This window comes from Silurus meridionalis, chromosome 5 (assembly GCF_014805685.1).
Source record: "Silurus meridionalis isolate SWU-2019-XX chromosome 5, ASM1480568v1, whole genome shotgun sequence".
NCBI classification, from domain to species: domain Eukaryota; kingdom Metazoa; phylum Chordata; class Actinopteri; order Siluriformes; family Siluridae; genus Silurus; species Silurus meridionalis.
Genome location: NC_060888.1, coordinates 3,053,283 through 3,078,757, shown reverse-complemented (window position 1 = coordinate 3,078,757; position 25,475 = coordinate 3,053,283). Strand labels below are relative to the sequence as shown.

General features: G+C 33.6%; 5 protein-coding genes across 6 annotated transcripts; 1 reads left to right on the top strand and 4 right to left on the bottom strand.

The window, feature by feature from the left end:
• Positions 1-1,032: 1,032 nt before the first annotated feature.
• On the top strand, positions 1,033-3,517 carry LOC124386273. The gene is made up of 6 exons (XM_046850010.1): positions 1,033-1,075; positions 1,776-2,141; positions 2,459-2,551; positions 2,683-2,772; positions 2,866-2,903; positions 3,063-3,517. The coding sequence occupies exons 1-6, from the start codon at positions 1,033-1,035 to the stop codon at positions 3,195-3,197; spliced, it is 765 nt and encodes a 254-aa protein (XP_046705966.1). The 3' UTR covers positions 3,198-3,517.
• A 1,508-nt stretch (positions 3,518-5,025) lies between these two features.
• Positions 5,026-6,836, bottom strand: LOC124386135. The gene is given in 4 exon segments (XM_046849784.1): positions 5,026-5,078; positions 5,081-5,398; positions 6,305-6,652; positions 6,764-6,836. Coding segments are annotated over 4 exon segments (762 nt in total). The 5' UTR covers positions 6,807-6,836.
• A 2,458-nt stretch (positions 6,837-9,294) lies between these two features.
• LOC124386264 lies at positions 9,295-11,541 on the bottom strand. Of its 2 annotated transcripts, none has more exons than XM_046849999.1 (6): positions 11,471-11,541; positions 10,693-11,043; positions 10,000-10,344; positions 9,789-9,902; positions 9,670-9,719; positions 9,295-9,419 (listed from the first exon to the last, which is right to left on the bottom strand). In XM_046849999.1, the coding sequence occupies exons 1-6, from the start codon at positions 11,529-11,531 to the stop codon at positions 9,309-9,311; spliced, it is 1,032 nt and encodes a 343-aa protein (XP_046705955.1). In that variant the 5' UTR covers positions 11,532-11,541; the 3' UTR covers positions 9,295-9,308. The 2 variants fall into 2 exon arrangements, with proteins under 2 accessions (XP_046705955.1, XP_046705956.1); XM_046850000.1 differs by having other exon boundaries at positions 9,789-9,884.
• A 2,526-nt stretch (positions 11,542-14,067) lies between these two features.
• On the bottom strand, positions 14,068-16,451 carry LOC124386261 (immunoglobulin superfamily member 2-like). The gene is made up of 6 exons (XM_046849995.1): positions 16,387-16,451; positions 15,645-15,995; positions 14,901-15,236; positions 14,701-14,817; positions 14,539-14,582; positions 14,068-14,427 (listed from the first exon to the last, which is right to left on the bottom strand). Exons 1-6 carry the CDS (start codon positions 16,445-16,447, stop codon positions 14,296-14,298), a joined length of 1,041 nt encoding a protein of 346 aa, XP_046705951.1. The 5' UTR covers positions 16,448-16,451; the 3' UTR covers positions 14,068-14,295.
• A 1,525-nt stretch (positions 16,452-17,976) lies between these two features.
• On the bottom strand, positions 17,977-25,118 carry LOC124386134. The gene is made up of 11 exons (XM_046849783.1): positions 25,058-25,118; positions 24,313-24,657; positions 23,832-24,167; positions 23,708-23,760; positions 22,834-22,916; positions 21,454-21,530; positions 20,684-21,034; positions 19,317-19,652; positions 19,119-19,235; positions 18,295-18,338; positions 17,977-18,192 (listed from the first exon to the last, which is right to left on the bottom strand). Exons 1-11 carry the CDS (start codon positions 25,116-25,118, stop codon positions 18,061-18,063), a joined length of 1,935 nt encoding a protein of 644 aa, XP_046705739.1. The 3' UTR covers positions 17,977-18,060.
• Positions 25,119-25,475: the final 357 nt, after the last annotated feature.

Sequence of the window (25,475 nt, the reverse complement as noted above, 5' to 3'; positions counted from 1 at the left end):
CCAGTTTCTTGGTCGTCCTTCCAGAGTTATAAGGCCATAATACCACACCCCTAGAGCTCAGAGGATTAAGGACCGTGCTCAATGGCAAAAGACTGGCATCTTGGTGATATGAGGGTTAATACCCCTGACCTTCTGATTTCTAAACCAGAGATTTAACCATTAAACTACCACTTCCCCCACTTTTACTATGCCTCATGTGTTAGTAGAATTTCTGGCCTGTAAATGGGTTGTGATGGAGATTGAAGGTGTAGAGAAGATCCACTTGATATCTTTCAATCTTTATCTCCCATTTGTTTGTATTATTCTGGATTACTTCAGGCAGATTTTTCTAACTTGAAATACTTATTACAACTAAAGGAATACATTTAATAAATACAAATAAAAGACAGTTGGAAAATGACAAAGAATGAATTTAAACACAAATTATAACTGGAGCACTTTTTAGGTTAATTTCAGCAACACCTACAGAGAAACAAAAAAAAAACAGAGAAACAAAAAAAAGACAGATAAACAAAAAACATAGCCAGTAACCAAGCCAGTGCAAAATATCAATTCTCTAATAAATCAGTATCGTAGCGCGACCCCCCAACATCAGCTTTAATAATTTGTAGGAATTCCTTCTGACTCCTCTTTATTCACAACTCGTGCATTACAACCCTCTTTCTTATGCATTACAACCAGATTATCAGCAAGATTATATTTAGATTAAAAGAGCAGTTACAATGAGGTCAAGGTGTAAAAAAAAAAGTGTGAAAACCACATTTCCATTCATTTTATTTTCATTTTTAGTTATATAACTGTGACACCACAACACAAATATAGAAATACGTGGGAAGATAAATGTGATGAATTTATAGATGGTAAGAAGTTTTTTTTTATATTTCCAATATGTTTTTAAGGTCAGTGTCATCATATTCGGGGCGTGCACAATACAGACCACCTGCAGTATAAATCTCTAATTCAAAGTGTGCAGGAGGCATTTTTTATTCTGCTAATGAACCAAACCTTTCTAAACATTTCTAAAAATGAAAAATGACTCGTTTCTGGATTTTAATATTATTAATCAGCACCATGGGTAAGTTATTCAGCATATATTTTACTAATGATTATTTATTTATTTATTTATTTACTTTATTAAAAGTTATTGTTTTTAACAAGTTTTAATTATTTCTTAACGGCAGTAGTTCTCATAGTCTAACCCTAACCCTGTTTTTTTTTTTTTTAATTACAGTTGAAATTGCAACTCATCATAAATATTATTAACATAAACCAAGAAATAAAATATCCATTGTAATTAATCAATGTAACTATTTACTTCACATCAGATTCTGGATAAACCAAAACTCATAAAAAAGTTTTATAATGTGTTGTATGTAATATTTTATAAATGTTTTTTTTAAAGTATAATAATGATAATAATAATAATAATAATAATAATAATAATAATAATAATAATAATAATAATAATAATAATAAATTTTTATCATAATATCAGCTTAGACCCAATGTTTTCAAGAATGTATATTAATAAAAAAATGTACTTTGTAATTCCAACAAATTGGCAAATTATTATTGTACATTACAAATATAAATATTTATTTATATAATTTTGGATTGGGTTCCATAAAACGTTCTAATGAGGGGGTCTGTATGATTAATTAATTAATTTAGTAATTTAAAAAGATCCCTGTTTCTAAAAGGTGGTGTTTAATAACTGTCTTTGTATAATATCTGAACTTTATTTCTCGACCTAATGAATGCATTTGCTTTTCTAGATACAGTCCTGTCTGGTATACGCTGGGTTTCTGCAGACTCCTGCAACGACTCAAAAGTGTATCAGCCTGAAAAAGAGCTCAATGTGCATATCGGAAACTCGGTTCAACTGCAGTGCTGCCATTTTGGAAAAAAAGGGAAAGAAATAATCTGGTTTAGGCAACAAAATGAAAGCCAGCCTCAGTTTATAGTCAGATTTGATTTAACATCTGGAGTCAAATTTTACAATAAATTCCAAAATTCACGTTTCCAGATTAAAAAACATGGCAACTGCTTCAATCTGACCATTTTAAACACCACAGTGTCTGATGAAGCCACGTACTACTGTGCACTTGTGTTTTCAGATGGAACTCATTTAAAAATTAAAGGTAGGATTTTTATTCACATGTATAATGTGACTGGTTAAATGTAGTATATTTGATGTAGCATGTTCTGTGAGACTGAATACAGTGTTAATTGATTAAACTCAGTTTTTACTTGTAAAAGTTTGTAAATGTTTTACTTATTTAGCACTTTAAACAATGCACATTTTCCCAGAGCAGTTTTATAGAAACTAATAGACTGAGAATCTCTATTTAAAATAATAAAATTATCCAGATATACTGTATGTATTCCTGATATTCTTTACTTACTCTTATTCAATCCTGATAAATATTTATGTGTGATAATGTTACTGATGCTTTAGGAACATCTAAACCAGCTGTGTGTGATAGCTCAGTGGTGTGTGAAGCAACACCGCATAAAAACACCACTAACATAAACACACAAGAGAAAATCGGTAAGATGTGTTTTATAAACAATTTTAGACTAATTTAATTTTAAATGTTAATGTTAAGTTTTTTTAATATTGTAATGATGTCATGTTAAATGTTAGAGTTTGACATCTGATCAGATCTCTATGTTGAACAGTGCTCGCTTTGGGATCGGCTTTGGGTTTGTGTTTGCTTCTGATTTTCTGTCTCACTTATTTCATATTGAGGAAAAGAAAATGTAAGAAAAGTACGTGCTTTTGTCATCAGATAATAATAATAATAATTCCCTTCAGTTCAGTTTTGTTGAAATGGCTGAACGAGTGTGTGTCTGTATTAACAGTGAACACGTCTATAGAAGATTCTCCAGGCCTGAAGCAGGTACGTCTTCGAGAAAACATAGCATCTATAGTATTCTTTTAGATACTGTTGGAATTTCCTCTGTATATGTATCTTTAGATATGACAATGTTCACTTCTACTCGAATGAGTTTTTATATAGTTTTGAGTAAATTGAAATGTAATTGCAAATAATTTTCAGGAATCGGACTCTGAATCACTGCATTATGCAGCTTTACAATTCACGAAGAGGAAAACCAAGGCTCAGAAAAGAGACGCCACATTACAGGAGGACTGTGTGTATTCTGGAGTGTATTCTGGAATGCATTCAATGTGAATTATGGAGTAAAATAAATCTGTATGTAACATTAATTATCACAGGATTTATTTCTGCTCACATGAGTTATAGTGTCCAGTGTTTAACTTCAACAAACAAATGTGATGAAGACTTTTCTTAATAAATGTACATAATTATATAAAAAGGTTAAACCCACGTTTGCTGTAAGTTACTTCAGATAAAATGATGTCTGTTGATGTAGATGGGGGGAAAAGAAGCACATCTTAGATTAAAAGATATTTAGGATATTTTGGAGATAAAAAACGCTTTTGAACGTGTGCTTTTTTTCTAAATGTTATTAAAACTTACCAGTAAACCGGCTCTGTGATAATTCAGTTGTGTTAATCCCATGGAAACACCACTCCTTCTTCTTCTTCTTTCGTCTTCTCCCATTAGGGGGCGCAACAGCAGATCATCTCTCTCCATACCCCCTGTCCTCTACATCTGCCTCTTTCACACCAACTACCTGCATGTCTTCCCTCACCACATCCATAAACCTCCTCCTTGGTCTTCCTCTTTTTCTCCTTCCTGGTGGCTCCATCCTCAGCATTCTTCTACTGATATACCCCATGTCCCTCCTCTGGACATGTCCAAACCATCTCAATCTCACCTCCCTCAACTTGTCTCCAAGATTTGAGTAAAATTGCTCTTTTGAAAGTTAAATCACTGTTGTGTTGTGTTTATTGTGAGACTAAGTAAGAAAGACGTGTGTTCTATATAGATATTTTTGAGATTGCTAGAGCAGTCAGCCACATGAACAGGAAATGACACGCTTGCCACTATACCACATATTTACCCTCTGTCCCTCACTCAGTCTACAAACTGTTTTTCTATCAAGGACCCAAATTTATTTCTGAGGTCGTTATAACAATGTGCACAATTTTAACAATAACTCAGTGTAAATATCCCAATGCACAGATACTGTTTGTTATATTGTTGTTAAATTTTATATTACATGAGTAGATGTTTTGACACACCATCATCACCACACAGAAAGTTAACCACATGAAGACCATGTTTGATGTTTCTTCAGAACTTCACACATTTAAAAATAATTTTTAAATAGATATTAGATTTTAGTTCTTGCATCTAATTTCAGTCCAAGATGATCCAGGACATTAAATACATGTAATAATGTTTCCTTCTGGAAGGTAAAACCTAAAAAAATAAATTAATTTAACTAATAAAATTTGATATATAATTTAGGTAACATGTGACACTTTAGAATAAACACAATCTTCAGGATTTTCTCTCTTTCTCTTCACTCTTTTGGTGTTTTTCTTCTTCACATTGAAATGCAAAGCAGCGTAATTCAGCTCCACTGCACCACCACCCTGTGAGAATTAGAATACAATGTGAAAAGTGAAATCTAGAACAGGGTTTAACAATAACAGCATGTGTAAGAGTGGTGATTATTTACCTCATTGGGTGTTTTATCTACTGTATAATTTAGGTGAGTTTTCACTGTAGAGAGAAAATATATAACACTATAAAATACTTGTTTACATTTACATATTTTCAGGTCGAGTCATGAAGCTGAATATGATATTTTATAATATAGAAGTGAAGAACAAAATGAATTTCATTAATATGTAATCGAGACTCACCTCTGGATTGTCCACAGTTTCTCATTTTACAGATTATAAAAGCTTGAATAAAGATCACGACCACACAAGTGGCCACCAAAACTGTGACATAGATCACTTCATGTCCTACTGCAGAACAATAAATACCATAATAATGAATAATTAGTGTACATGTGTTCAACCAGCTATTAATATAGACAAAAAACTACATAACTACAGATAAACTACATTTGATAAAAACACTAACAAACTTTGTACCAACCAGATTTTAGATGGTTCTCCAGTTGTACTCGTGTCCGTTCCCGAAAATGATCTTCCCACACAGGACCACAGCGCAGTAGTAAGTACCAGTATCATTGAGGCTGAAGATGTTCTTGGACAAGTTGTACACACAGGTGTGTGTAGAAGATTCGCTCTCACACTGAAGGCTGCTGTTGTGATGAGTGTAAATGAGTTGAGGATGGGATTGTGATGGAGCAGCTCTGAACCAGAGCACTTGGAGTTCTGCTGCTCTGCTCTCAGAGAGAACCGAACACTGCAGAGTCACTGCTGCTCCTGCAGGAACCGAGTCCAAAACACTGCTCTGGTTCACTGACACTTTTACATCTTCATCTTCTGCTCAGAAGAATATAAACAGTGTGAAATCTCAGCTCTCTGTGTAAACTTGTACTAGTTAGTGTTTAGGACAATGCTAACAAATTTGACTTTAAAACTAATACTAGGTGTAAAAATCTGTATGATCTTAGTTTTGTGTCAGCTAGCACTAAAGTATATTGTTGTATGTAGCACCTTGGTCCTGGAGGAACATTTATTTTTTTTACCATTTCCTGTATACGGTTAAAATGACAATTATAGTCACTTGGCTTGACTTTATTAGTACAAGACTAGAAATATTATAATTTTTTATTGTTTTATTTCTACATTTAACCCATTACATACAGTATTATTCTATACCAAACTTGTTATATATTTTATTATCATTTTCCCCTGTAACTGGTATTATGTATGTAAGTATTTGTATTAGTTGGGTAAGTTTTGTCTAGTATTTGTTTCTTCATTTATTTTACTGTACTGTAATTTAAAAATACACTTTATACATAAACAAAAAAATATCATTGACATCAGTCCAACATGGTTTATTTAATTTATTCTGACTAATCGAAATATATTTACTTATTAATTTTAACTTAACATTTCTATGTAATTCTGGCCTAAATTTGGTATGAAGCTGTCTAGCAAATATTTTATATCTAATTCTAATCAATATAAACACATTTATCATGCATCATGCAAAGAAAATAACATTTAAAAAAGAGCATTCTTTTATTTACTTATGTATCACAAAATTTATAATTTACTTTTGGGAATTAATAATATGTACAATTCACAAAATAACTATGTGGATCATAACGTTAACATAATATTGAATTTGAACATAATGCTGTAGTTACGCTTTTTTTTTTTAACCTTATTTAGATTTTTTTAAATTTGACTGAGTGAGACTTTAATTCAGTTCTTTACCTGTTACTTTCAAGAAAGTTCCATTGGATAACGTAACATCATGCAAGGTAGATTTTTCACAGTAGTAAAGTCCTCCATGATGTTTCTTTATATGTGGAATTGTCAGAGAAATGCCATCATCAGCCATCTCCATTTTAAATCCTGACATGTTGAATTCTGAGAAAATTTTGAAATCAGTATATAATATTTTTTCTCCCACTTTTTGTGGCATTTCTCCGAGTATTTGTTTGTACCAGACCACATTTTCAGCGCTACGATAGTCTCCAAATGGACAATAAAGAATAACACATTTTCCAGATGTCACAGACAGAAATGATGGTCTGGAAAAATCCACAGATTGGACTTGAGCTAGAAAAGAAATCATATTAGGTCTAATCAAAACAGGTATAAATACTGACTAAAATTTTAAACAGTAACAATCATATCAGAGCATTTAAAAACAGAGTCTATAAAACTTACATAATATGTTAAGAAATAAAATAATTGTCCAGAATGGAGTCATCTTTAGAACCTAAATGATACTCTGGTCGAGATGTTCGAAATAAAACAAATGGCGGAAACATCAAGTAAGTTTGTACTGGAGACTTTCTTCTGATTGGCTGGCTTACAGATCACAAGTCTCTCTTCATACTTTCTTTCCATCTACATGGTTCTATTTTTAGAATACAGTTTGAACACCAGAAGTGTGTAGTGTAGTGGAAAAAAACACACTATAAGAGTTGTAGTCTTACAGCTGTACCCTCAAAGAGTTGTAGTCTGATTTATCTGATTTATCTCAATGTACTTTTGTACGTCGCTCTGGACATGGGCGTCTGCTGAATGCCGCAAATGTAAATGTAAATGTACTAACCCTATTTAAGTAAACTATTCAAGAAGAAATGTTGTTACTTTAAACATAGCCTTTGGTTTTCATCTTTCAATTGAATTTTATTCAATGGTGTTTTATTCAGTGCACAAATAAGCATATGGAACTAAAAATATAACTAAGAAACACCTAACAAAAGCTTAAAATCCAAATAAATCCAAATTTTTGGACTGGTTGTGATCACCTGGCCATGACATCCCAATCTGTTCATGAACTACCCATTCCAAAACCATGGTCAGATAATATGAACCCACTCTGCTCCTTTACCGTTATAATATGTGTCTGATCTAAGAAGACTTGCCGCTAGATTCTGGTTGTGCTTGGGGAGATTATTGATCATTCAGCTGCTGGACTATTAGTGAGTTTAGACCCTGATGTTGAGGAGTTGAGCAGATCTGGGGTTTAGTTAATGTTTTAGTTCATCCCAAATGTGTTTATTGGGGTTGATGAGGTCAGGGTTCTGTATTAGATTCATGAGTTTTTTCTATTCCGGCCTTAACACCAACAACAATGTCTTTGTGAAGCTTATTTTGTACAATGGAACAGTGGGAACAGCTTGGACAGTGTTTGTTGTTGTCGATCTTAGGCAGTTTGTAATGCTGTAGCACCCATAGGCATTATTTACAGTTATGTACAAAACTTTAAGCTAATAGTTTGGGAAAAAATAACATATGGGAAGTTGTAGCTCAGTTTGTAAGTCATTGGATTTGTGTTCAAAATTAAAATGAGTTCAAATACACCAACACCACAAAGCTGCCACTGCTGGGTCCTCAACCTTCTCAACTTCTGCTCAGTTGTACAGGGAAGTGTTAGCTAAGTGTTTAATGCTCTGATTCAGACCACTATACTGCCATGTTGTCTCTGTTGGACCCTTAAGATCCTGCATTTCTCCAGGGTAGTCAGGTTTTCACATAGTTTTAGCTATAGTGTGTGTATTACATCTGAAAGAGATTTTCCCCCAAATATAATCATTTTATATATTTATAAACATTTAAATCATTTGAAAATCTTTCCATATAAATGTCATTGATTATGTTATATTACATTATATTATAATAATATTATAATTCGTGATTTTACACTTCCCTCTTTTCCTATTCTTGATTGCTTATTTACTTTCATTGTGCTCTTATAGTGGATGCTGTACAGACTGAAGATGATGTCATTCAAATAAACAAACATGCAAACAAAAAAAAAAGACTCTTCTTGTGGTTTCTTTTTTCTTGCATGCATGTTGTACTGGTCTCTGGTCTGCCAACAGAAAGTGGTTACCTACGGCTTCCTTCTTTACATGACACAAACCACAGACTCCTCCTATTTACAGCAAAGATGACACCAGGACATGCAAAGATTTACTGTAGAGATAATAGAGATGAATGAAAGACAATAAACAGAAGAACATGCCCAAGAATTTCAGGCTTTGATGAGATCCTTCTTGCCAACAATGTGGCATTTGTTCATCGTAAACACAATTTTAACACAAAATTGTCTCATGAATCTTCTCTGTGAGTTTTTTTGTGACAGAATAGTATTGAAAATATTTACAGAAAAACATGTAATCAAACCCATACTAAAGTGTTATATTGGTTTAGGTGTTTAGCCACCACGAGCCTCCAGAACAGATGTGTACTAGAACAATAGAATAAATTAGAATAGAATAGAAAAATGGAAGAATAGAATAAACAGTGTTCTTCAAAAAGATACTGGCAATCTTCAGGTGTTGTGATAATGATGTTGATGATGATGATGATGATGATGATGATAATAATGATGATGAACTCTGTCTAACACATTATTCTAAAGTTTTCCATAGGTGTTCAGGTTAAATCATTTTCATTCCCATCAAACTATTCACTGAGCCTTCAAGGGTTTTGGGATGGGATTATCCTGTAAGAGGCCACGCCCAGCAGGAAAGAAACGCTTCATCACCAGATACAGGTAATCAGGAGGCAAAATATGGTATTTATTTGCAGCGACACTAAAAACAAGTAAAGCTAGAAAAAAAACAATGAAATGTGTTTTATATCTGTATTTATTAACAAAATCGTGAACAGAAACAATAAAGCAGATCCAAAATAATAACGATTTTAGAAACAGAAACATAATAAAGACTAATTTAGTGATTAGTGCTGGAAATATTCACTTCAGAGTACACGCTGTTCTTCGATCGACCTTCATTTTCTTTAACTCTTTTAGTTTTCTGTCATTAAAATTTAATGCAGCATAATTCAGATCCGGTGCATCACGGCCCTGTGGGAATAAATATATAATTACAAAAATCAAAATAAATATATAATTTTATTTATACAGTATTTTTCTAAAGAATAATAATATATATATATATATATATATATATATATATATATATATATATATATATATATATATATATATATATATTTATTTATTTATTTATTTATTTATTTATTTATTTATATAAATTAACAGTTGGATTCTGATTATCACCACTGAGTCATTTCCTACACAAGTGTATAAGTACCTGAGTGTTCATCTTCTCAGTGTTGATCACAGCACCATGCTGAATTCTCGCTAAAAAAAAAATGTGAATTTGTAAATAAATGCAGAGATCATTTTTACACTATCAGATAGAAAACGTACCTCTGTGTTGCTGAGAGTTTTTCCTTTTACACAGTAAAGCAGCTTGAACAGAGATCAGAATCCCGCACATTACTAACACTGTTCCCAGACTCATCACTACAGGATTAGAGGATGCTTTCAGAAACAAAACATGATCAAGTTACCAACAGAAACCAATTTATTTTTTTTTTTTATATGAAATCCAAATAATAGACAGAAAGTGTTCACTAACCACAATCCTCCAGCTGTACTCGTGTCCCGTTCCCGAAAATGATCTTCCCACACAGGACCACAGCGCAGTAGTAAGTACCAGTATCATTGAGGCTGAAGATGTTCTTGGACAAGTTGTACACACAGGTGTGTGTAGAAGATTCGCTCTCACACTGAAGGCTGCTGTTGTGATGAGTGTAAATGATTTGAGGATGGGATTGTGATGGAGCAGCTCTGAACCAGAGCACTTGGAGTTCTGCTGCTCTGCTCTCAGAGAGAACCGAACACTGCAGAGTCACTGATGCTCCTGCAGGAACCAAGTCTGATACACTGCTCTGGAACACTGACACTTTTACATCTCCATCAACTGCTCAGGGGAACATAAACATTGGGAAACTTTAAAATAAAAATGACTTTACTGCATAATTCACTTAATAATCAATGATTTGAGTCTATTTAATTTCCATTACAGATAAATACAGATTATCGGTTAGATTGCTGTAAAAATTTCTGAAAAACTAGACAAGGTACTGATAGAACTGTCCATTAGCTCTTTATCATATATACAGACGATTAAATTACTGTACAATCATTATGCTAATACAATTTATATCAATGGAATAGAAACAATCATGGGATTTTTATATTCTCCAATTTTTCAAAATGTAAAAGTTATAAATTCAATTTCTAAATATTTGTGATGATAAATTCCTACCTTTCACTGATAAAAAAGTTCCTTTCGCAAACACTGTGTAAAATGTAATCATGCCGCAGTAATACACGGCCTCGTCTGACGCTTCCACGTTGATTATTCTCAAATTACAGCTTTTGTTTTCTTTCTCGATTCGGAACCTTGTGTAATTTAATTCCTTGTTGTAAATGGGATCCTGTACTTTCTGTACTACGGCCACTAAAGAAGGCTCGAGTCCTGCTGCTTGCTTGTACCAAACGATGGGATCTGTGTTTTGTTCTTCCAGCAGAAAACACTGTAGAGTCACTTCTTCACCAGCAGAAGCAGCGATCACCGGGTTTGGTTGATGAACGACTTTCGTTTGTACAGGAACTACTGCAGTGTGAGGATCCAGGGAATAAATAAGAATAATAATTAATAAATGTGTGAATATTTTATACAAAGTTGCAAATACAATTTTTGTATGATTTCTTTTTTTTTATATTTAAAAAATATTCAAAAACTTCTTTATTGTCGTTTGATCTTCAGGTGATCTGAATTGCAAGTAAAATAGTTCATGTCAGTCAATAGGATAATGTTAAGCAAATCTGCTGAATTATTTAAAAAAAATGCATTTAAAAAAGAGCTCATGCAAAAATGTGCATAATAAAAAATATGGTGAAATATTGATACAAAATCATGTTTTATTCTTATTGACTCCTGACTGTGTTGATTTATTTGTTTTTTTCTTCTTAATATGAACTCCAGCTATATATTGTATATGATTATAAACCAAAAAACATCCCATAAAATCTGCACTTACCACATTTATCAAACATAACCACTTCGATACACATCAGCATTATAAGTTCTGTGTACTGCATGTCCTCTTGATGCTCTGGTGTCAAACTGAGCTCATGTCAGTTCAAGTCAAAGTTTTATGAAGGTTCTGACATCACAAACTTCCTGTCACTTTCTCCACCCATAAACAGCAGCACTTAAAATGGCACCAGGTGTCTTTCTTAAAATCAGCATTTTTCTATTTTAGTATAAGAAGCTTATCTAAAGTCACAAGCTCATTATGATAGCTGAATAATCAAATGTTTTTTCATCATTGGTGGTAATTAAGAGGCAGTATATTAATGTTAATTTATTAAATATGAGATTTTTAAAACAACAGCATCAAAACACCCAGAACTTAATGGCAACTGTGTCAATAATTAAAAAAATATAAAAAACAAACAAAAACAAAACAAGAAGAACATAACAGAATATGTACAGTTGCAGAGAACAACACTAACTCTCAATGAAATGGTTTGGATATGACCTGTCATAGACTTTCTTTAATACTTTATATAGCAACTGCACTGAACAAGTCATACTGCTATTTTAAAAGTGACAGTAAGTTTACTGTCTTTATCTCATGTAAAGAGATAAAAATAGATGTATGAATATATATATATATATATATATATATATATATATATATATATATATATATATATATATATATATAAAAATAACAAGTTATTAACTTATTCGAGATCAGTATTTTTTGTTTGATTAGTTCGAAATGATAAATTCGAATAAATTCCTCCAGCACGGCTCGACTGGTACCACCTTTTCTCAGAATGAGAGGTAATTATACTTCAATGCTCTTCTCTGTTCTGGCACTGAGATGGTGGAATGAACTTTCTAATGTCCAAACAGCGGAGTCCCTGGCTATCTTCATGCGACGGTTGAAGACCTTCCTCTGCCTGAAACACTTAAATTAACACTTTCCAAGTTTGCTTTTTAAAAATACGGAGTTGTAGACTGATTTATCTTAAGTTTGTAATCTAGCGTACCAGTGTATTATTTACTCATTGATAGAGAATTAAAGCACTTTTGTACGTTGTTTTGGACACATGCTGCAAATGTAAATGTAAATGTAAAGAATAAGTAGCATATAAGAAATTTCTCACATACAATGTTCACCCAATAAAAGCCAAAGTTAAAGGCAAGATTTTTTCATTGAATAACATAATAATACAGCAGTGTTACCACTGATAACTGATACCAGTTACTGAACCCTAACTGATGCAGTGAGAAGCTTCTTATTTTTTGAACAACCATGTTGTAGGACATTCAGTACAGTCCTTTAGTCATGAATAAGTTGTTCTGTTTCAGAAAGGTCAAATTATTGGCCTGCATCAAGCAAACTGAATATATTACTGAAACTTTAGTAGGTCCAGCAATGTGATGTGCCCAAAAAATAAGGTATCGAATGACCAAATCTTTTTTTCAATACATTTTCCCTTTATTGATGGCATGGGAGTTTTCCAGATTGACAATGTCAGGATTCGTCTGCCTCAAACTGTGAGAGTGGTTTAGAGAGCACAATATGGATTAGCTACCACAGAGTCCAGAACTTAACAACATTGAGGACCTTCGAGATACCCTGGAGAAGACTTTATGCAGCCATCTGTGTCTCCGCTCACTAATGCAGGATCTGAGTGGGAAATTATTGAGAGTCTGGGCAGAAATAAATGTTGTGATATTGCACAAGTTCATTGAAACAATGCTTTAGCGAATGTAAGCTTTAATCAAAGAAATAAGAGATTCAATGAAATATGAGTGTGAGTTTTTTTTCAGACAAACAGTATAAAATACTGATTGAGTAAATATAAAATTATTGTTACCGTGGTTATGAAGTGTTTTGATTGTGACAGTAATTTTTCCAAAAATGTAAAACACCATAAAATAATCACACATGATAAAACACAATGTTTTATTGTAGAAATGACAAAACAAGACTTTTATGCACCTCTACATGTAACAAGCTGTGGATAATTGAAGAGTGAATACAGTATGTGTCAAAAGTATAACAATGGAGTGAGGGAAAGTAAGTCTTTTGCGTTTTTTTTCTTTTATAATTCAAAGTTTTGTGTGTATGATTATATTGAAGTTCCTGCTGCTTTCAGATTATCCTGCAACTCTTTTCAAATGACTGCTGGCTTGTTTCTTCTCTTCTTTATTATTAATCTTATTAGTATAATGTGAATTCTTGAATGGCGAGTTGTGGTTCCATAAACAAAGATGCTGATTTTAGCATGATCCTTCATCTTTACTATTAGCAAATGTGTCATGAAATTTGGTTCAAGGGCATTAACTGCAGAATTTATTACAAACTTTTACATATATTTTCAATAAATGTACTGATATTGATACTGTTTCAGGTCATGCCCCTTTCTGTTTAGACCACGCCCACTTCTGCCTTAAATCAAAATGCTGATACAGAGAGCTAAACACAGACATAAACAAACACAGTGTTACAGTATGATGTTACACCCTTCCTGTACTGTATATAGTGAAATGTGAGTGATCAGAGCAAATTGGACATTCAGGAAGTCAAATGCCCCGTTTCAGATAGAACCAAAGCGGAAAGAGTGTAATCTGATCTAAAATGGTTTGTAGTTAAAAGTATGAAAAAAACTACAGTTTGCAGAAAAATACAAATATATCTCTGAGTGTGTGTTCAGTCTGATCAGCAAAAGAAAATCTCGATATACAACAGGATTATTTTTTTTCTTTAAGTTTTTACATTAAATACATCAGAGCAGGAATCGATGAAGTTGATGGAGAAATACATTATTGAAGATGTATAATCTAAGTAATGGTGAAAGATCTGACTTCAGAGTACAAAGCCTCTTGAGGATATTTTCTCTTTTCTCTCCTTGTTCTGTTTTTCTTTTCATTAAAATGTAACGCAGCGTAATTCAGCTCCACAGATTCACCATCCTGTCGGAAAAAAATGTTAATAATTAGAATTGTAAAAAAAAATCATAAAAATAAAATAACAAACAATAGGAATTATAGTTATCATTATAAAACCTGAGTGATTTCCTGTACCTGATTGTTTGCTCTTTCAGGTCTTTTCACACTGCTTTTTGTCTCTGGTGAACAATAATTTAACATTTCTATTATGTTTAACATTTAACATTATTTAATATTAACAGCCAGTCTCATATTATAATAAATTTATGAAAAAAAAAGAAGCTATAGAACACTTACTTTTGTATTTTCCATATTTTGTCTTTTTACAGAGCAAAAGAGTTTGAACAGAGATCACAATCACACACACTCCCAAAGCTACAGTGAGGCAGATCATGACAGGATCAACTGATTCTACTGTAGGAGACACAGAGACCTTAGAAATTCAAAATAACAGCAGCAAAATAAAAACTAGTCATTTTTTGACAGCGTGTTTTTACCCAGCTGTACTCGTGTCCCGTTCCCAAAAATGATCTTCCCACACAGGACCACAGCGCAGTAGTAAGTTCCAGTATCATTGAGGCTGAAGATGTTCTTGGACAAGTTGTACACACAGGAGTGTGTAGAAGATTCGCTCTCACACTGAAGGCTGCTGTTGTGATGAGTGTAAATGATTTGAGGATGGGATTGTGATGGAGCAGCTCTGAACCAGAGCACTTGGAGTTCTGCTGTTCTGCTCTCAGAGAGAACCGAACACTGCAGAGTCACTGATGCTCCTGCAGGAACCGAGTCTGACACACTGCTCTGGAACACTGACACTTTTACAGCATCATCTCCTGCTCAGGAGTGAATACACATTACACATGTTTATAGCTACATTTGTATAATATTTGTAATATACAGTCAGTTTCGCAATAACAACACATTTTATTATGGCATAAAAACTTTCATAAATCTGATAACCTGTTTTAATTGTGCTTTACATCAAGCTACATTTCATGTTTTTTATCCAACAAAAAGTAATGTATGCATGCATATATTATAATAAAATAATATATAATAAACTGAAGAATAGAAAATATCTAAATTACTTTCATTTTTATGTTTTACTTCTAATAAATTCATTTTAGTTTTCAGAATAAATGCATTTGAAGTGAAGATGATAGTTATATGACAAAATGAAATATAACTCACATGAATTAACTTCTTTAACTTTATAAAGATAAAAATACATGAACTGTCACCTTTTACTGATAAAAAAGTTCCTTTTCCAAATGATATCGTAATCTGTTCTAATCCACAGTAATACATAGCTTCATCTGATGGTTGTACATTTGTAATTTTTAAATGGCAGCTTCTTTCTGAATTATCGACTGTAAACCTCGGTGAGTTGAACTTGTCTTCAAAAATGGTGTTCTGTGCAAGTTTATGAACTGTAACTATCACACATGGTTCGTGTCCTACTGCTTGTTTGTACCAAATGATGGATTCGGTCAGTCTGTTTTCCGTTCGAAAGCAGTGTAGAGTCACGTTTTCACCAGAAGCAGCAGTGATGACTGAGTTCGGCTGACTGACGATGTTCATTTGTGCAGAATCTAATGTCAGGAAACAAAATAAAGAACTTCATAAATAAATGTCTTAAAATGTTTTTTAAAGCTCGGAAATGCTGTACGGCTTCATTTGTTATACATTTAGCTTTTAGACCCAGGAAGTGGATTTTTAATAATTTTTCATTATCCAAGCAAAAGATAGTGGAAATAACTGGAAAATATTTCATTGTTATTTTTAAAATCTATATATAATAAAAAGTCAAATCCTGAATAAATGGTAGTGCAAAATATACAAAAATAAATCTAAAACGTTGAGCAAAACCTTGACAATAAATCTTGTTCATTTTTTATACAGTCATGCATTGATATTTGGTGTAACTCTTGTAAAAACCTGGATGCTTCAATACAAATAATGTTCAAAACCATGATCACTCACCAGGAAGAATAAAAAGCACTGCTGTAATCCATAACAGTATCACCATCATAATCCCCAGCATTGTGCATGAGCATGTCCTTTCACCAAACTCTCTTATAGTGGAACTGAGCATGAGGGGCGTTACTGAGAATCTGACACATGTGAAAGCTCAGCCCCCTGGCCTTCAACATCTGTATGTGGAGGCCAAGAACATCACCTCCAAAAGAGGAAATTTTAAAATAATACCAAAAAAGCAGTGCTGTGAGTAAATGTGTGAACAATCAGCCTGGGAAAACATTCCCTTTATAAAATGTTAATATTATAAACTTTATATAGTTTTAAAAGCTACAAATTTGTGTAACAAACAATTTATTTTTTTGTGAATTCCCTGTTAGTGGGAACATTTTTAAAAAACCAAGAGGATAAATCTACATCTTAATAAACACATTTATCCAGTCTGGGAAATAAAAAAGCCATTTGTCTTTGTTAAACGTTTTATTCCAGATTTTTTTTGCTGTTGTAAGCAAAGCCTCAATATTGTGAGAAGGTTTTCCACCACATTTTGGGGCGTGAATGTGGGGTGTGTTTATTCAGCTGCAAGACGACTAATAAGATCAGGTGCTGATACTAAGCAGGTTTGGGGTTCAGTTGATGTTTTAGGTCGTCGCAAAAGTGTTGGACACTTGAATTTTCCACTTGAACCTTAAGACCAACATTCGTGTCTTTGTAATCTTTGTGCACAGGGGAATTGTCATGCTGGAAAGGTGTTTGGATCTTAGTTCTTGGGGAAATTGTGAGGTTACAGCATACAAAGTCAGTCTATATTATTGTGTAGAAAACTTTGTGCTAATTGAAGTGGTGTGAAGTGAAGGGAAGGGCACATACTCTTTACAATTGTTTGAAAAAACTATTTCTTTTTAATAAGATGTAAACCAACAATAATTTACTGGATTCTTGAAATCTAGGGTCCTTCATACTGTACCAAAATATAGTTCCTGCTGTTTTCAGATCATCTTTCCACTCTTTTCATGTGAATGCTGACTTGATTCTTATCCTTCCTTATCATTATTTGGAAAGTATATCATGAATTCTATTATGACAAGTTGTGGTTCCATTAACAAAGGTGACTAAGGGACATTGGTATGATCCTTCATCTTCACTATGATTGACAATTGTGTCATTAAATTGTGTTATGACACTTTTGCAGGAGAGCAATTACTGCAGTAATTGTAGTAATTGTATCAAAACATTATTGATATATACATATACATATACTGATGCAGGTATTGCTCCTTTCTGTTTTGACCACGCCCACTTCTGCCTTAAATCTGTATACTGATACAGAGCGCTAAACACGGACAGATACAGTACAAACACAGTGTTATGATCTTACACCCCTACTGTACTGTACATGGGTGAAATGTAAGAGATCAAAGCAAATGAGATATTCAGGAAGTGGTTTTGTGCAGACCTGCTCCAGTGCCAGGTTTAGATACAGTAGAACCAAAACAGATGTAGTGTAATCTGGATGTATGTTCAAAACTGGGCGTGGCGGGAACTTAAAGTTTTACGTTTCATTTATTTATTTATAATCCACGAGACAAGCAGAACACCAGTTTAACCATTTATTTCTAAACAAAACATCAAAAACAAAAAAATCCCAGTGAAGTAAATACATTATTGCAGATGTATAATCTAAATAATGGTGAAAGATTTGACTTCAGAGTACAAAGTCTCTTGAGGGTATTTTCCCTTTCTTCTCGTTGTTTTGGTTTTCTTTTTATTAAAATGTAATGCGGCGTAATTCAGTTCCACAGATTCACGATCCTGTGGGGAAAAATATATAAATTAAATTGGAATAAAATCATAAAAAAAGACAAATTATAGGAATTATTGTTATCATTCTAAAATCGGCAAAATCTTCAGTACCTGACTGTTTGTTCGTTCAGTTTTGTTCACACTGCTTTGTGTATCTGGTGATAAAATATTATAACATTTCTATTATTTTTTAACATTTACAATCATTTAATATGAACAGTCAGTCTCATATTGCAAAAAGGTCTGACCTCATCATATTATAATACAGTGGAACCCTGGTGTACGAGATTAATTCATTCTCTGAGAACCGCTCGTGTTCCTGTATGCTCCCATAAGAATTAATGTAAAAGCGATGAATTTGTTCCCAGACCTCAGGATTATTGCTTATTTTAGCCTTAAAAAAGTTGTATGCCTAATTAAACACACAAATTTACTTCTATCAAAGTACATACATAAAAAGTAATAAATTATAAACATAAATAACTAAATAACGTTTTTGTTCTTCATGATTGTACTAAGTGTTGAACTGGACATGCATATTGCAGACAAAGATCTCACGTGCGTGTTCTACAATTTCATTCTCAATTTCAATGGTTGTTCTTTTTACGACCTTCTTTCCAGCGCCATCACTACACTTCTTGGGACCCATGATGCTCAATTTAAAGTGAAAAACACTATAAAACCAGACAAAAAGCACAATATTCACACCAGATAACGACAAGAAAGCAATCAGAACAATGTCTATGAAGCGACTGAGAGTGAAACATGGGGACGGAGGTGACGATCGACGTGCAGAACGTGTGACTGGAACCAAACAAAGATGTTTACTAGTAAAAACGCTCGTACACCGATATTCTCGTACTTCAAGGCACTCGTACACCGGCGTTCCACTGTATATATTTTTTAAAGATATTGCATTGCTATTGGACACTTACTTGTGAATTTTTCACATTTTGTCCTTTTACAGAGCAAAAGAGTTTGAACAGAGATCACAATCACACACACTCCCAAAGCTACAGTGAGACAGATCACTACAGGATCCACTGATTCTACTGTAGGAGACACAGAAACCTTCGAAATTCAAAATAACAGCAGCAAAATAAAAACTAGTCATTTTTTTTTTATGTTCTCACCCAGCTGTACTCGTGTCCCGTTCCCGAAAATGATCTTCCCACAAAGGACCACAGCGCAGTAGAAAGTACCAGTATCATTGAGGCTGAAGATGTTCTTGGACAAGTTGTACACACAGGTGTGTGTAGAAGATTCGCTCTCACACTGAAGGCTGCTGTTGTGATGAGTGTAAATGATTTGAGGATGGGATTGTGATGGAGCAGCTCTAAACCAGAGCACTTGGAGTTCTGCTGCTCTGCTCTCAGAGAGAACCGAACACTGCAGAGTCCCTGATGCTCCTGCAGGAACCGAGTCTGATACACTGCTCTGGAACACTGACACTTTTACAGCATCATCTCCTGCTCAGGAGTGAATACACATAGTGTGAGATCTTATTGTATTTCTTTTTATGTTTAAATCTGTATAATATTTTTAATATATGGTCTAGAAAATGCAGGCTGTCAGTTAGAAAATACATCACATTTTATAATCTTACAGAACCTTCAAAATACTCTGAATAGATGAGAAACCAAATCTGTTCCAGCATGGCGATGCCCCTGTGCACAAAGTGAGCTCCTTAAAGATCTGGTTTACATGCTTTGGAGAGGAAGATCTTGCTGCTATAGAGCTCTGATCTCATTCCTACTGAACACCTTTGGGATGAATGTGAACACTGACTGCACCCCAGGTCTCCTCACCTACATCAGTACCTGCCTTTCATAACACTCTCGTGGCTGATGAACATAAATATCCATAAGCACACCTCAAAATCTAGTGGAACATCTTCCCAGAAGAGTGGAGTGAATTATAAGAGAAAATTGGGACTAAATGTGGAATGCGATGCTCAAAAATCAAATACCGTACTTATGACGAGGTGACCCAATACTTTTGCAATATAGTGTATTTTATACACATTTTTTTAATAAAAACATGGTGTTATGCTCCAGATCTTTTTTTTATCCAGTAAATATCTAAAACATTTTAAAGCAACATTTTGCCATCTATCAATGTATAATTTAAATATTTAACTAAATAAAAAATATATAAAACAAAATCATAATTTTTCTTTTTTCTGTATGCACATATTATAATATTTGTATATGGTTGTAATGTATTTTAATCGAGTCTCCAATGATGCCATGACCAGATAAAAAAATAGATCTGTACAATATAAAATATTTATATGTGTAATGCAATATTTATGTAATATATTAAATACAGAAATTTTAGTATACAGTATACAGTAAATACATTTTGAGTGAAAATACATATATGGTAATAAGGAAATATATTTCACATTAATGAACTTTCTTAAGATTCAAATAATTACAGCAGCATATAAAACTGCACGTCATTGAGAGTATTGAATCTGGTGTACACAAACACTCACCTCTCACTGATAAAAAAGTTCCTTTTCCAAACGATATTGTAATCCATTTTAATCCACAGTAATACATGGCTTCATCTGATGGTTGTACATTTGTAATTTTTAAATCGTAGCTTCTTTCTGAATTATGGACTGTAAACCTCGGTGAGTTGAACTTGTCTTCAAAAATGGGATTCTGTGCAAGATTACGAATTGTAACCATCGCACAAATCTTGTGTCCTACTGCTTGTTTGTACCAAATGATGGATTCGGTCAGTCCTTCATCCGCTCGAAAGCAGTGTAGGGTCACGTTTTCACCAGAAGCAGCAGTGATGACTGAGTTCGGCTGACTGACGATGTTCATTTGTGCAGAATCTAATGTTAGGAAACACAGGACAAAATAAAGAAAAAAATTAAATGTTTTTTAAATCGATAAAATTCTGCATGGATTCATTGGTTATAAATTTAGCTTCTAGAATGTAGTAAAAAAATGAATAAGTGAAACTAATTTGAAAATAATGTGAAGTAGTTTAATTGTAATTTTTTGGAAACCATATAAAGTGATAATAATAATAATAATAATAATAATAATAATAATAATAATAATAATAATAATAATAATAATAATAATATTAATAATAATAATAATAAAATTTTGTAAAGTTGAGTAAAATATACCAACATTATGAATTCTGCTCATTATTTAAACAATCACGCTTTGTTTTTTTGTTTGTAATTCTTATAAAAACCTGCATGTTTCAATACAAATAATGTTCAAAACCATTATCACTCACCAGTATGAACAAGAAGTGTCGCTGAAATCCATAACAGTATCACCATCCTAATCTCCAGCATTGTGCATGAGCATGTCCTTTCACCAAGAGAGTCCTTTCTCTCTTATAGTTGCACTGAGCATGAGGGGCGTTGCAGAGAATCTGACACATCTGGAAGCTCAGCCCCCTGACCTTGATCCTCTGTATGTGAAGAAATTCAAGTCCTGTCAGTAAATGTGTGAACAATCGACCATGGGAATACATTCAAATAGTCCAATTTTGCATTGAATATTTTACTGTATATAGGTTTTAAAGCTACAGATTTTAAAACAAATAAGTTTCCTTTTGTTTATACACTGTTAGAGGGAATATTTTTGATAACCAAGAGGATAAAACTACTTCTAACATTAAATCTTTTTTTTATGCAAACTACCGTCACTTGGTTTTTGGTAACTGAATAGGATTTTTTACCAGCACAAACATCACTACAGAACTCAAAACAATGCTGCAGAACTCTCAATATCACTGCAAAGCACTGTAAATCACTGCAGAACTCTCAATATCACTGCAAAACTCTCAATATCACTGCAAAACACTGAAAATCACTGCAGAACTCTCAATATCACTGCAGAACTCTCAATATCACTGCAAAGCACTGTAAATCACTGCAGAACTCTCAACATCACTGCAAAACACTCAATATCACTGCAAAACTGTAAATCACTGCAGAACCCTCAATATCACTGCAAAACCCTCAATATCACTGCAAAGCACTGTAAATCACTGCAAAACTCTCAGTGTCACTGCAATATCACTGCAAAACGTTTAGTATCACTGCAGAACACTGTAAATCAATGCAAAACACTGTATATCACTGCAAAAATTTAACGTAAAATGTATGCTAATAAAAAAGGTGTTTGTCTTTGTTGAATGTCTCATTCCAGATTTATTCCTTTTTTGCTGTTCTAAGCAAAGCATCACTATTGTGAGATGATTTTCCACTAGATTTTGGGGTGTGGATGTGGGGAGGTTTGATTATTTAGCTGCAAGAGGACTTGTGAGATCAGGTGCTGATACTAAGCAGGTCTTGGGTTCAGTTGGTGTTTCAGGTCATCCTAAAAGTGTAGGAAAATTGAATTTATCACTTAAACCCCAACACAAACATTTATGTCTTGGTGAGACTTTTTCACAGGGGCATTGTCATGCTGGAAGAGTGTTTGGGCCTCAGTTCTTGGGGAAATTGTAATCTGTACTATTGTGTGGAAAAATTTGTGGTAACAGTTTGTGGAACAACTACATATGGGGTTGAAGGTCAGGGGGCATATACCTTTTACAAGTAGTTTACTTTATACTGTGCCAAAGTATAGCCTATGACAATCCATCCATACAGAATATATTTACATAATAAACCAGTATCCATCTGTTAAATATTTACAGTAGTTTATTGTAGAAATTACATATAGTAACAAGAACTTTATGCACATCTACATTTTACATGCTGTGTAATTAAAGACCCAATACATTATAAAAGGTAAACAACTGAGTAAGAGGAAAAGGATTCACACTATTACTTAATAATATATTTTGTGTGCATGATTATACTGTATTTACTGCTGCTTTTACATCATCCTGCAGCTCTTTCTAAGTAACTGCTGGCTTGTTTCTTTCCTCCTGAATCATTAAACCAGAGAGCATATTGTGATTTCTGATATTGCAACTTGTGTTTTGATTAACAAAGATGCTGAGGGGATGATCCTTCATCTTTTACTATGATCGAGAATTGTTATATGAAAATGTTTAATGACAATTTGCATAAAAGCATTTTTTATTTGCATGTTTTTAAATCATATTTAAATTGTATCAATGAATTTATATAAACAAATAATGATACTGATTCAGGTCATTTTTAGACCACACCCACTTCTGCCTTAACTCTAAACACTGATACAGGATGTTACACAGCTTCTGTACTCTACATGGTGAGATGTGAGCAATTAGAGCAAATTGGACATTCAGGAAATCAGGGCCTGTTCTAGGTAATTATAATAAGGGTAAACTGGTACAAGTAATAAGTGGGCAATCAGTGGTAGTAGCCCCAACACCTAATCCAGTTCTCTATCATTAATATTTACAAAATGAAAATAAAATCTAATAAAAAATAATAATTGAACAGTAATAATGAAAAATATTTTGAAAAACCTGAACTATATTTTTACTATAATAACTCCATAAATCTTGTTTTAATTGGATCAGATTAGTTTTCAATTAAAATCACACACACTCCCAAAGCTACAGTGAGGCAGATCACTACAGGATCCACTGATTCTACTGTAGGAGACACAGAAACCTTAGAAATTCAAAATAACAGCAGCAAAATAAAAACTAGTCAATGTTCTCACCCAGCTGTACTCGTGTCCCGTTCCCGAAAATGATCTTCCCACACAGGGCCACAGCGCAGTAGTAAGTACCAGTATCATTGAGGCTGAAGATGTTCTTGGACAAGTTGTACACACAGGAGTGTGTAGAAGATTCGCTCTCACACTGAAGGCTGCTGTTGTGATGAGTGTAAATGAGTTGAGGATGGGATTGTGATGGAGCAGCTCTGAACCAGAGCACTTGGAGTTCTGCTGTTCTGCTCTCAGAGAGAACCGAACACTGCAGAGTCACTGATGCTCCTGCAGGAACCGAGTCTGATACACTGCTCTGGAACACTGAGACTTTTACATCTCCATCTCCTGCTCAGGAGTGAATACACATACCGTGAGATCTTTTTGCTTCTTTTTATGGTTAGATCTATATAATATTTTTATGTCTATAAAATGCAGGCATTCAGTTAGACAAATTATAAAAGCAATGAATCTGGTGTACACAAACACTCACCTCTTACTGATAAAAAAGTTCCTTTTCCAAACGATATTGTAATCCCTTGTAATCCACAGTAATACATAGCTTCATCTGATGGTTGTACATTTGTAATTTTTAAATGGCAGCTTCTTTCTGAATTATTGACTGTAAACCTCGGTGAGTTGAACTTGTCTTCAAAAATGGGATTCTGTGCAAGTTTATGAACTGTAACTATCACACGAGGCTCGTGTCCTACTGCTTGTTTGTACCAAATGATGGATTCGGTCACTCCTTTATCTGCTCGAAAGCAGTGTAGAGTCACGTTTTCACCAGTAGCAGCAGTGATGACTGAGTTCGGCTGACTGACAAAATGTCCAGAATCTAATGTTAGGAAACACAGGACAAAATAAAAAACATCATAAATAAAATGTTGTTAAATCTAAAAAATGCTGTATGGATTATGCATTTAGCTTCTAGAACCAGATAGTTATAAATAATAACCAGATCGAGGAAATCATGTGAAATTGCATTACATGATTATAACATTATCGTAGCAAAAAATTCTAAAAACAATCTGAAACAATTTAGTTGTAACTCTTTAGAAATCATATATAAAAATTTAAATAATAATAATAAAGAAATTCAATCCGGAATGAACAGTTGAATAAAATATACCAAGACCATGTCAATGAATCATGTTCATTATTCAAACATCAGCATGTTTGTTTCTATACAACCAGATGTTTCTATACAGCTGATGTTTAAAACCATGATCACTCACCAGAAGGAATAAAAAGCACTGCTGTAATCCATAACAGCATCACCATCTTAATCTCCAGCATTGTGCATGGGCATGTCCTTTCACCAAACTCTCTTATAGTGGAACTGAGCATGAGGGGCGTTACTGAGAATCTGACACATCTGGAAGCTCAGCCCCCTGACCTTCCACTTCTTTATGTGGAGGCCATGAACATCACCTCTAAAAAAGAAATTCTGAATAAAAAATTTAAATGAAGTACAAGTGCTGTGAGTCAATGTGTAAAAAATTGTTCTGCAAAAGTTCTATCAGTGTTCCAAAACATCCAAAAGGTGAAGGACGATGAGTTTTTCCACACAAACTTTACCACCAACAATCATGTCTTTATGGAACAGGCCTTGTGCAATGGGAAGAGTGCTGGAACAGTGTTTGTGTTACTTAT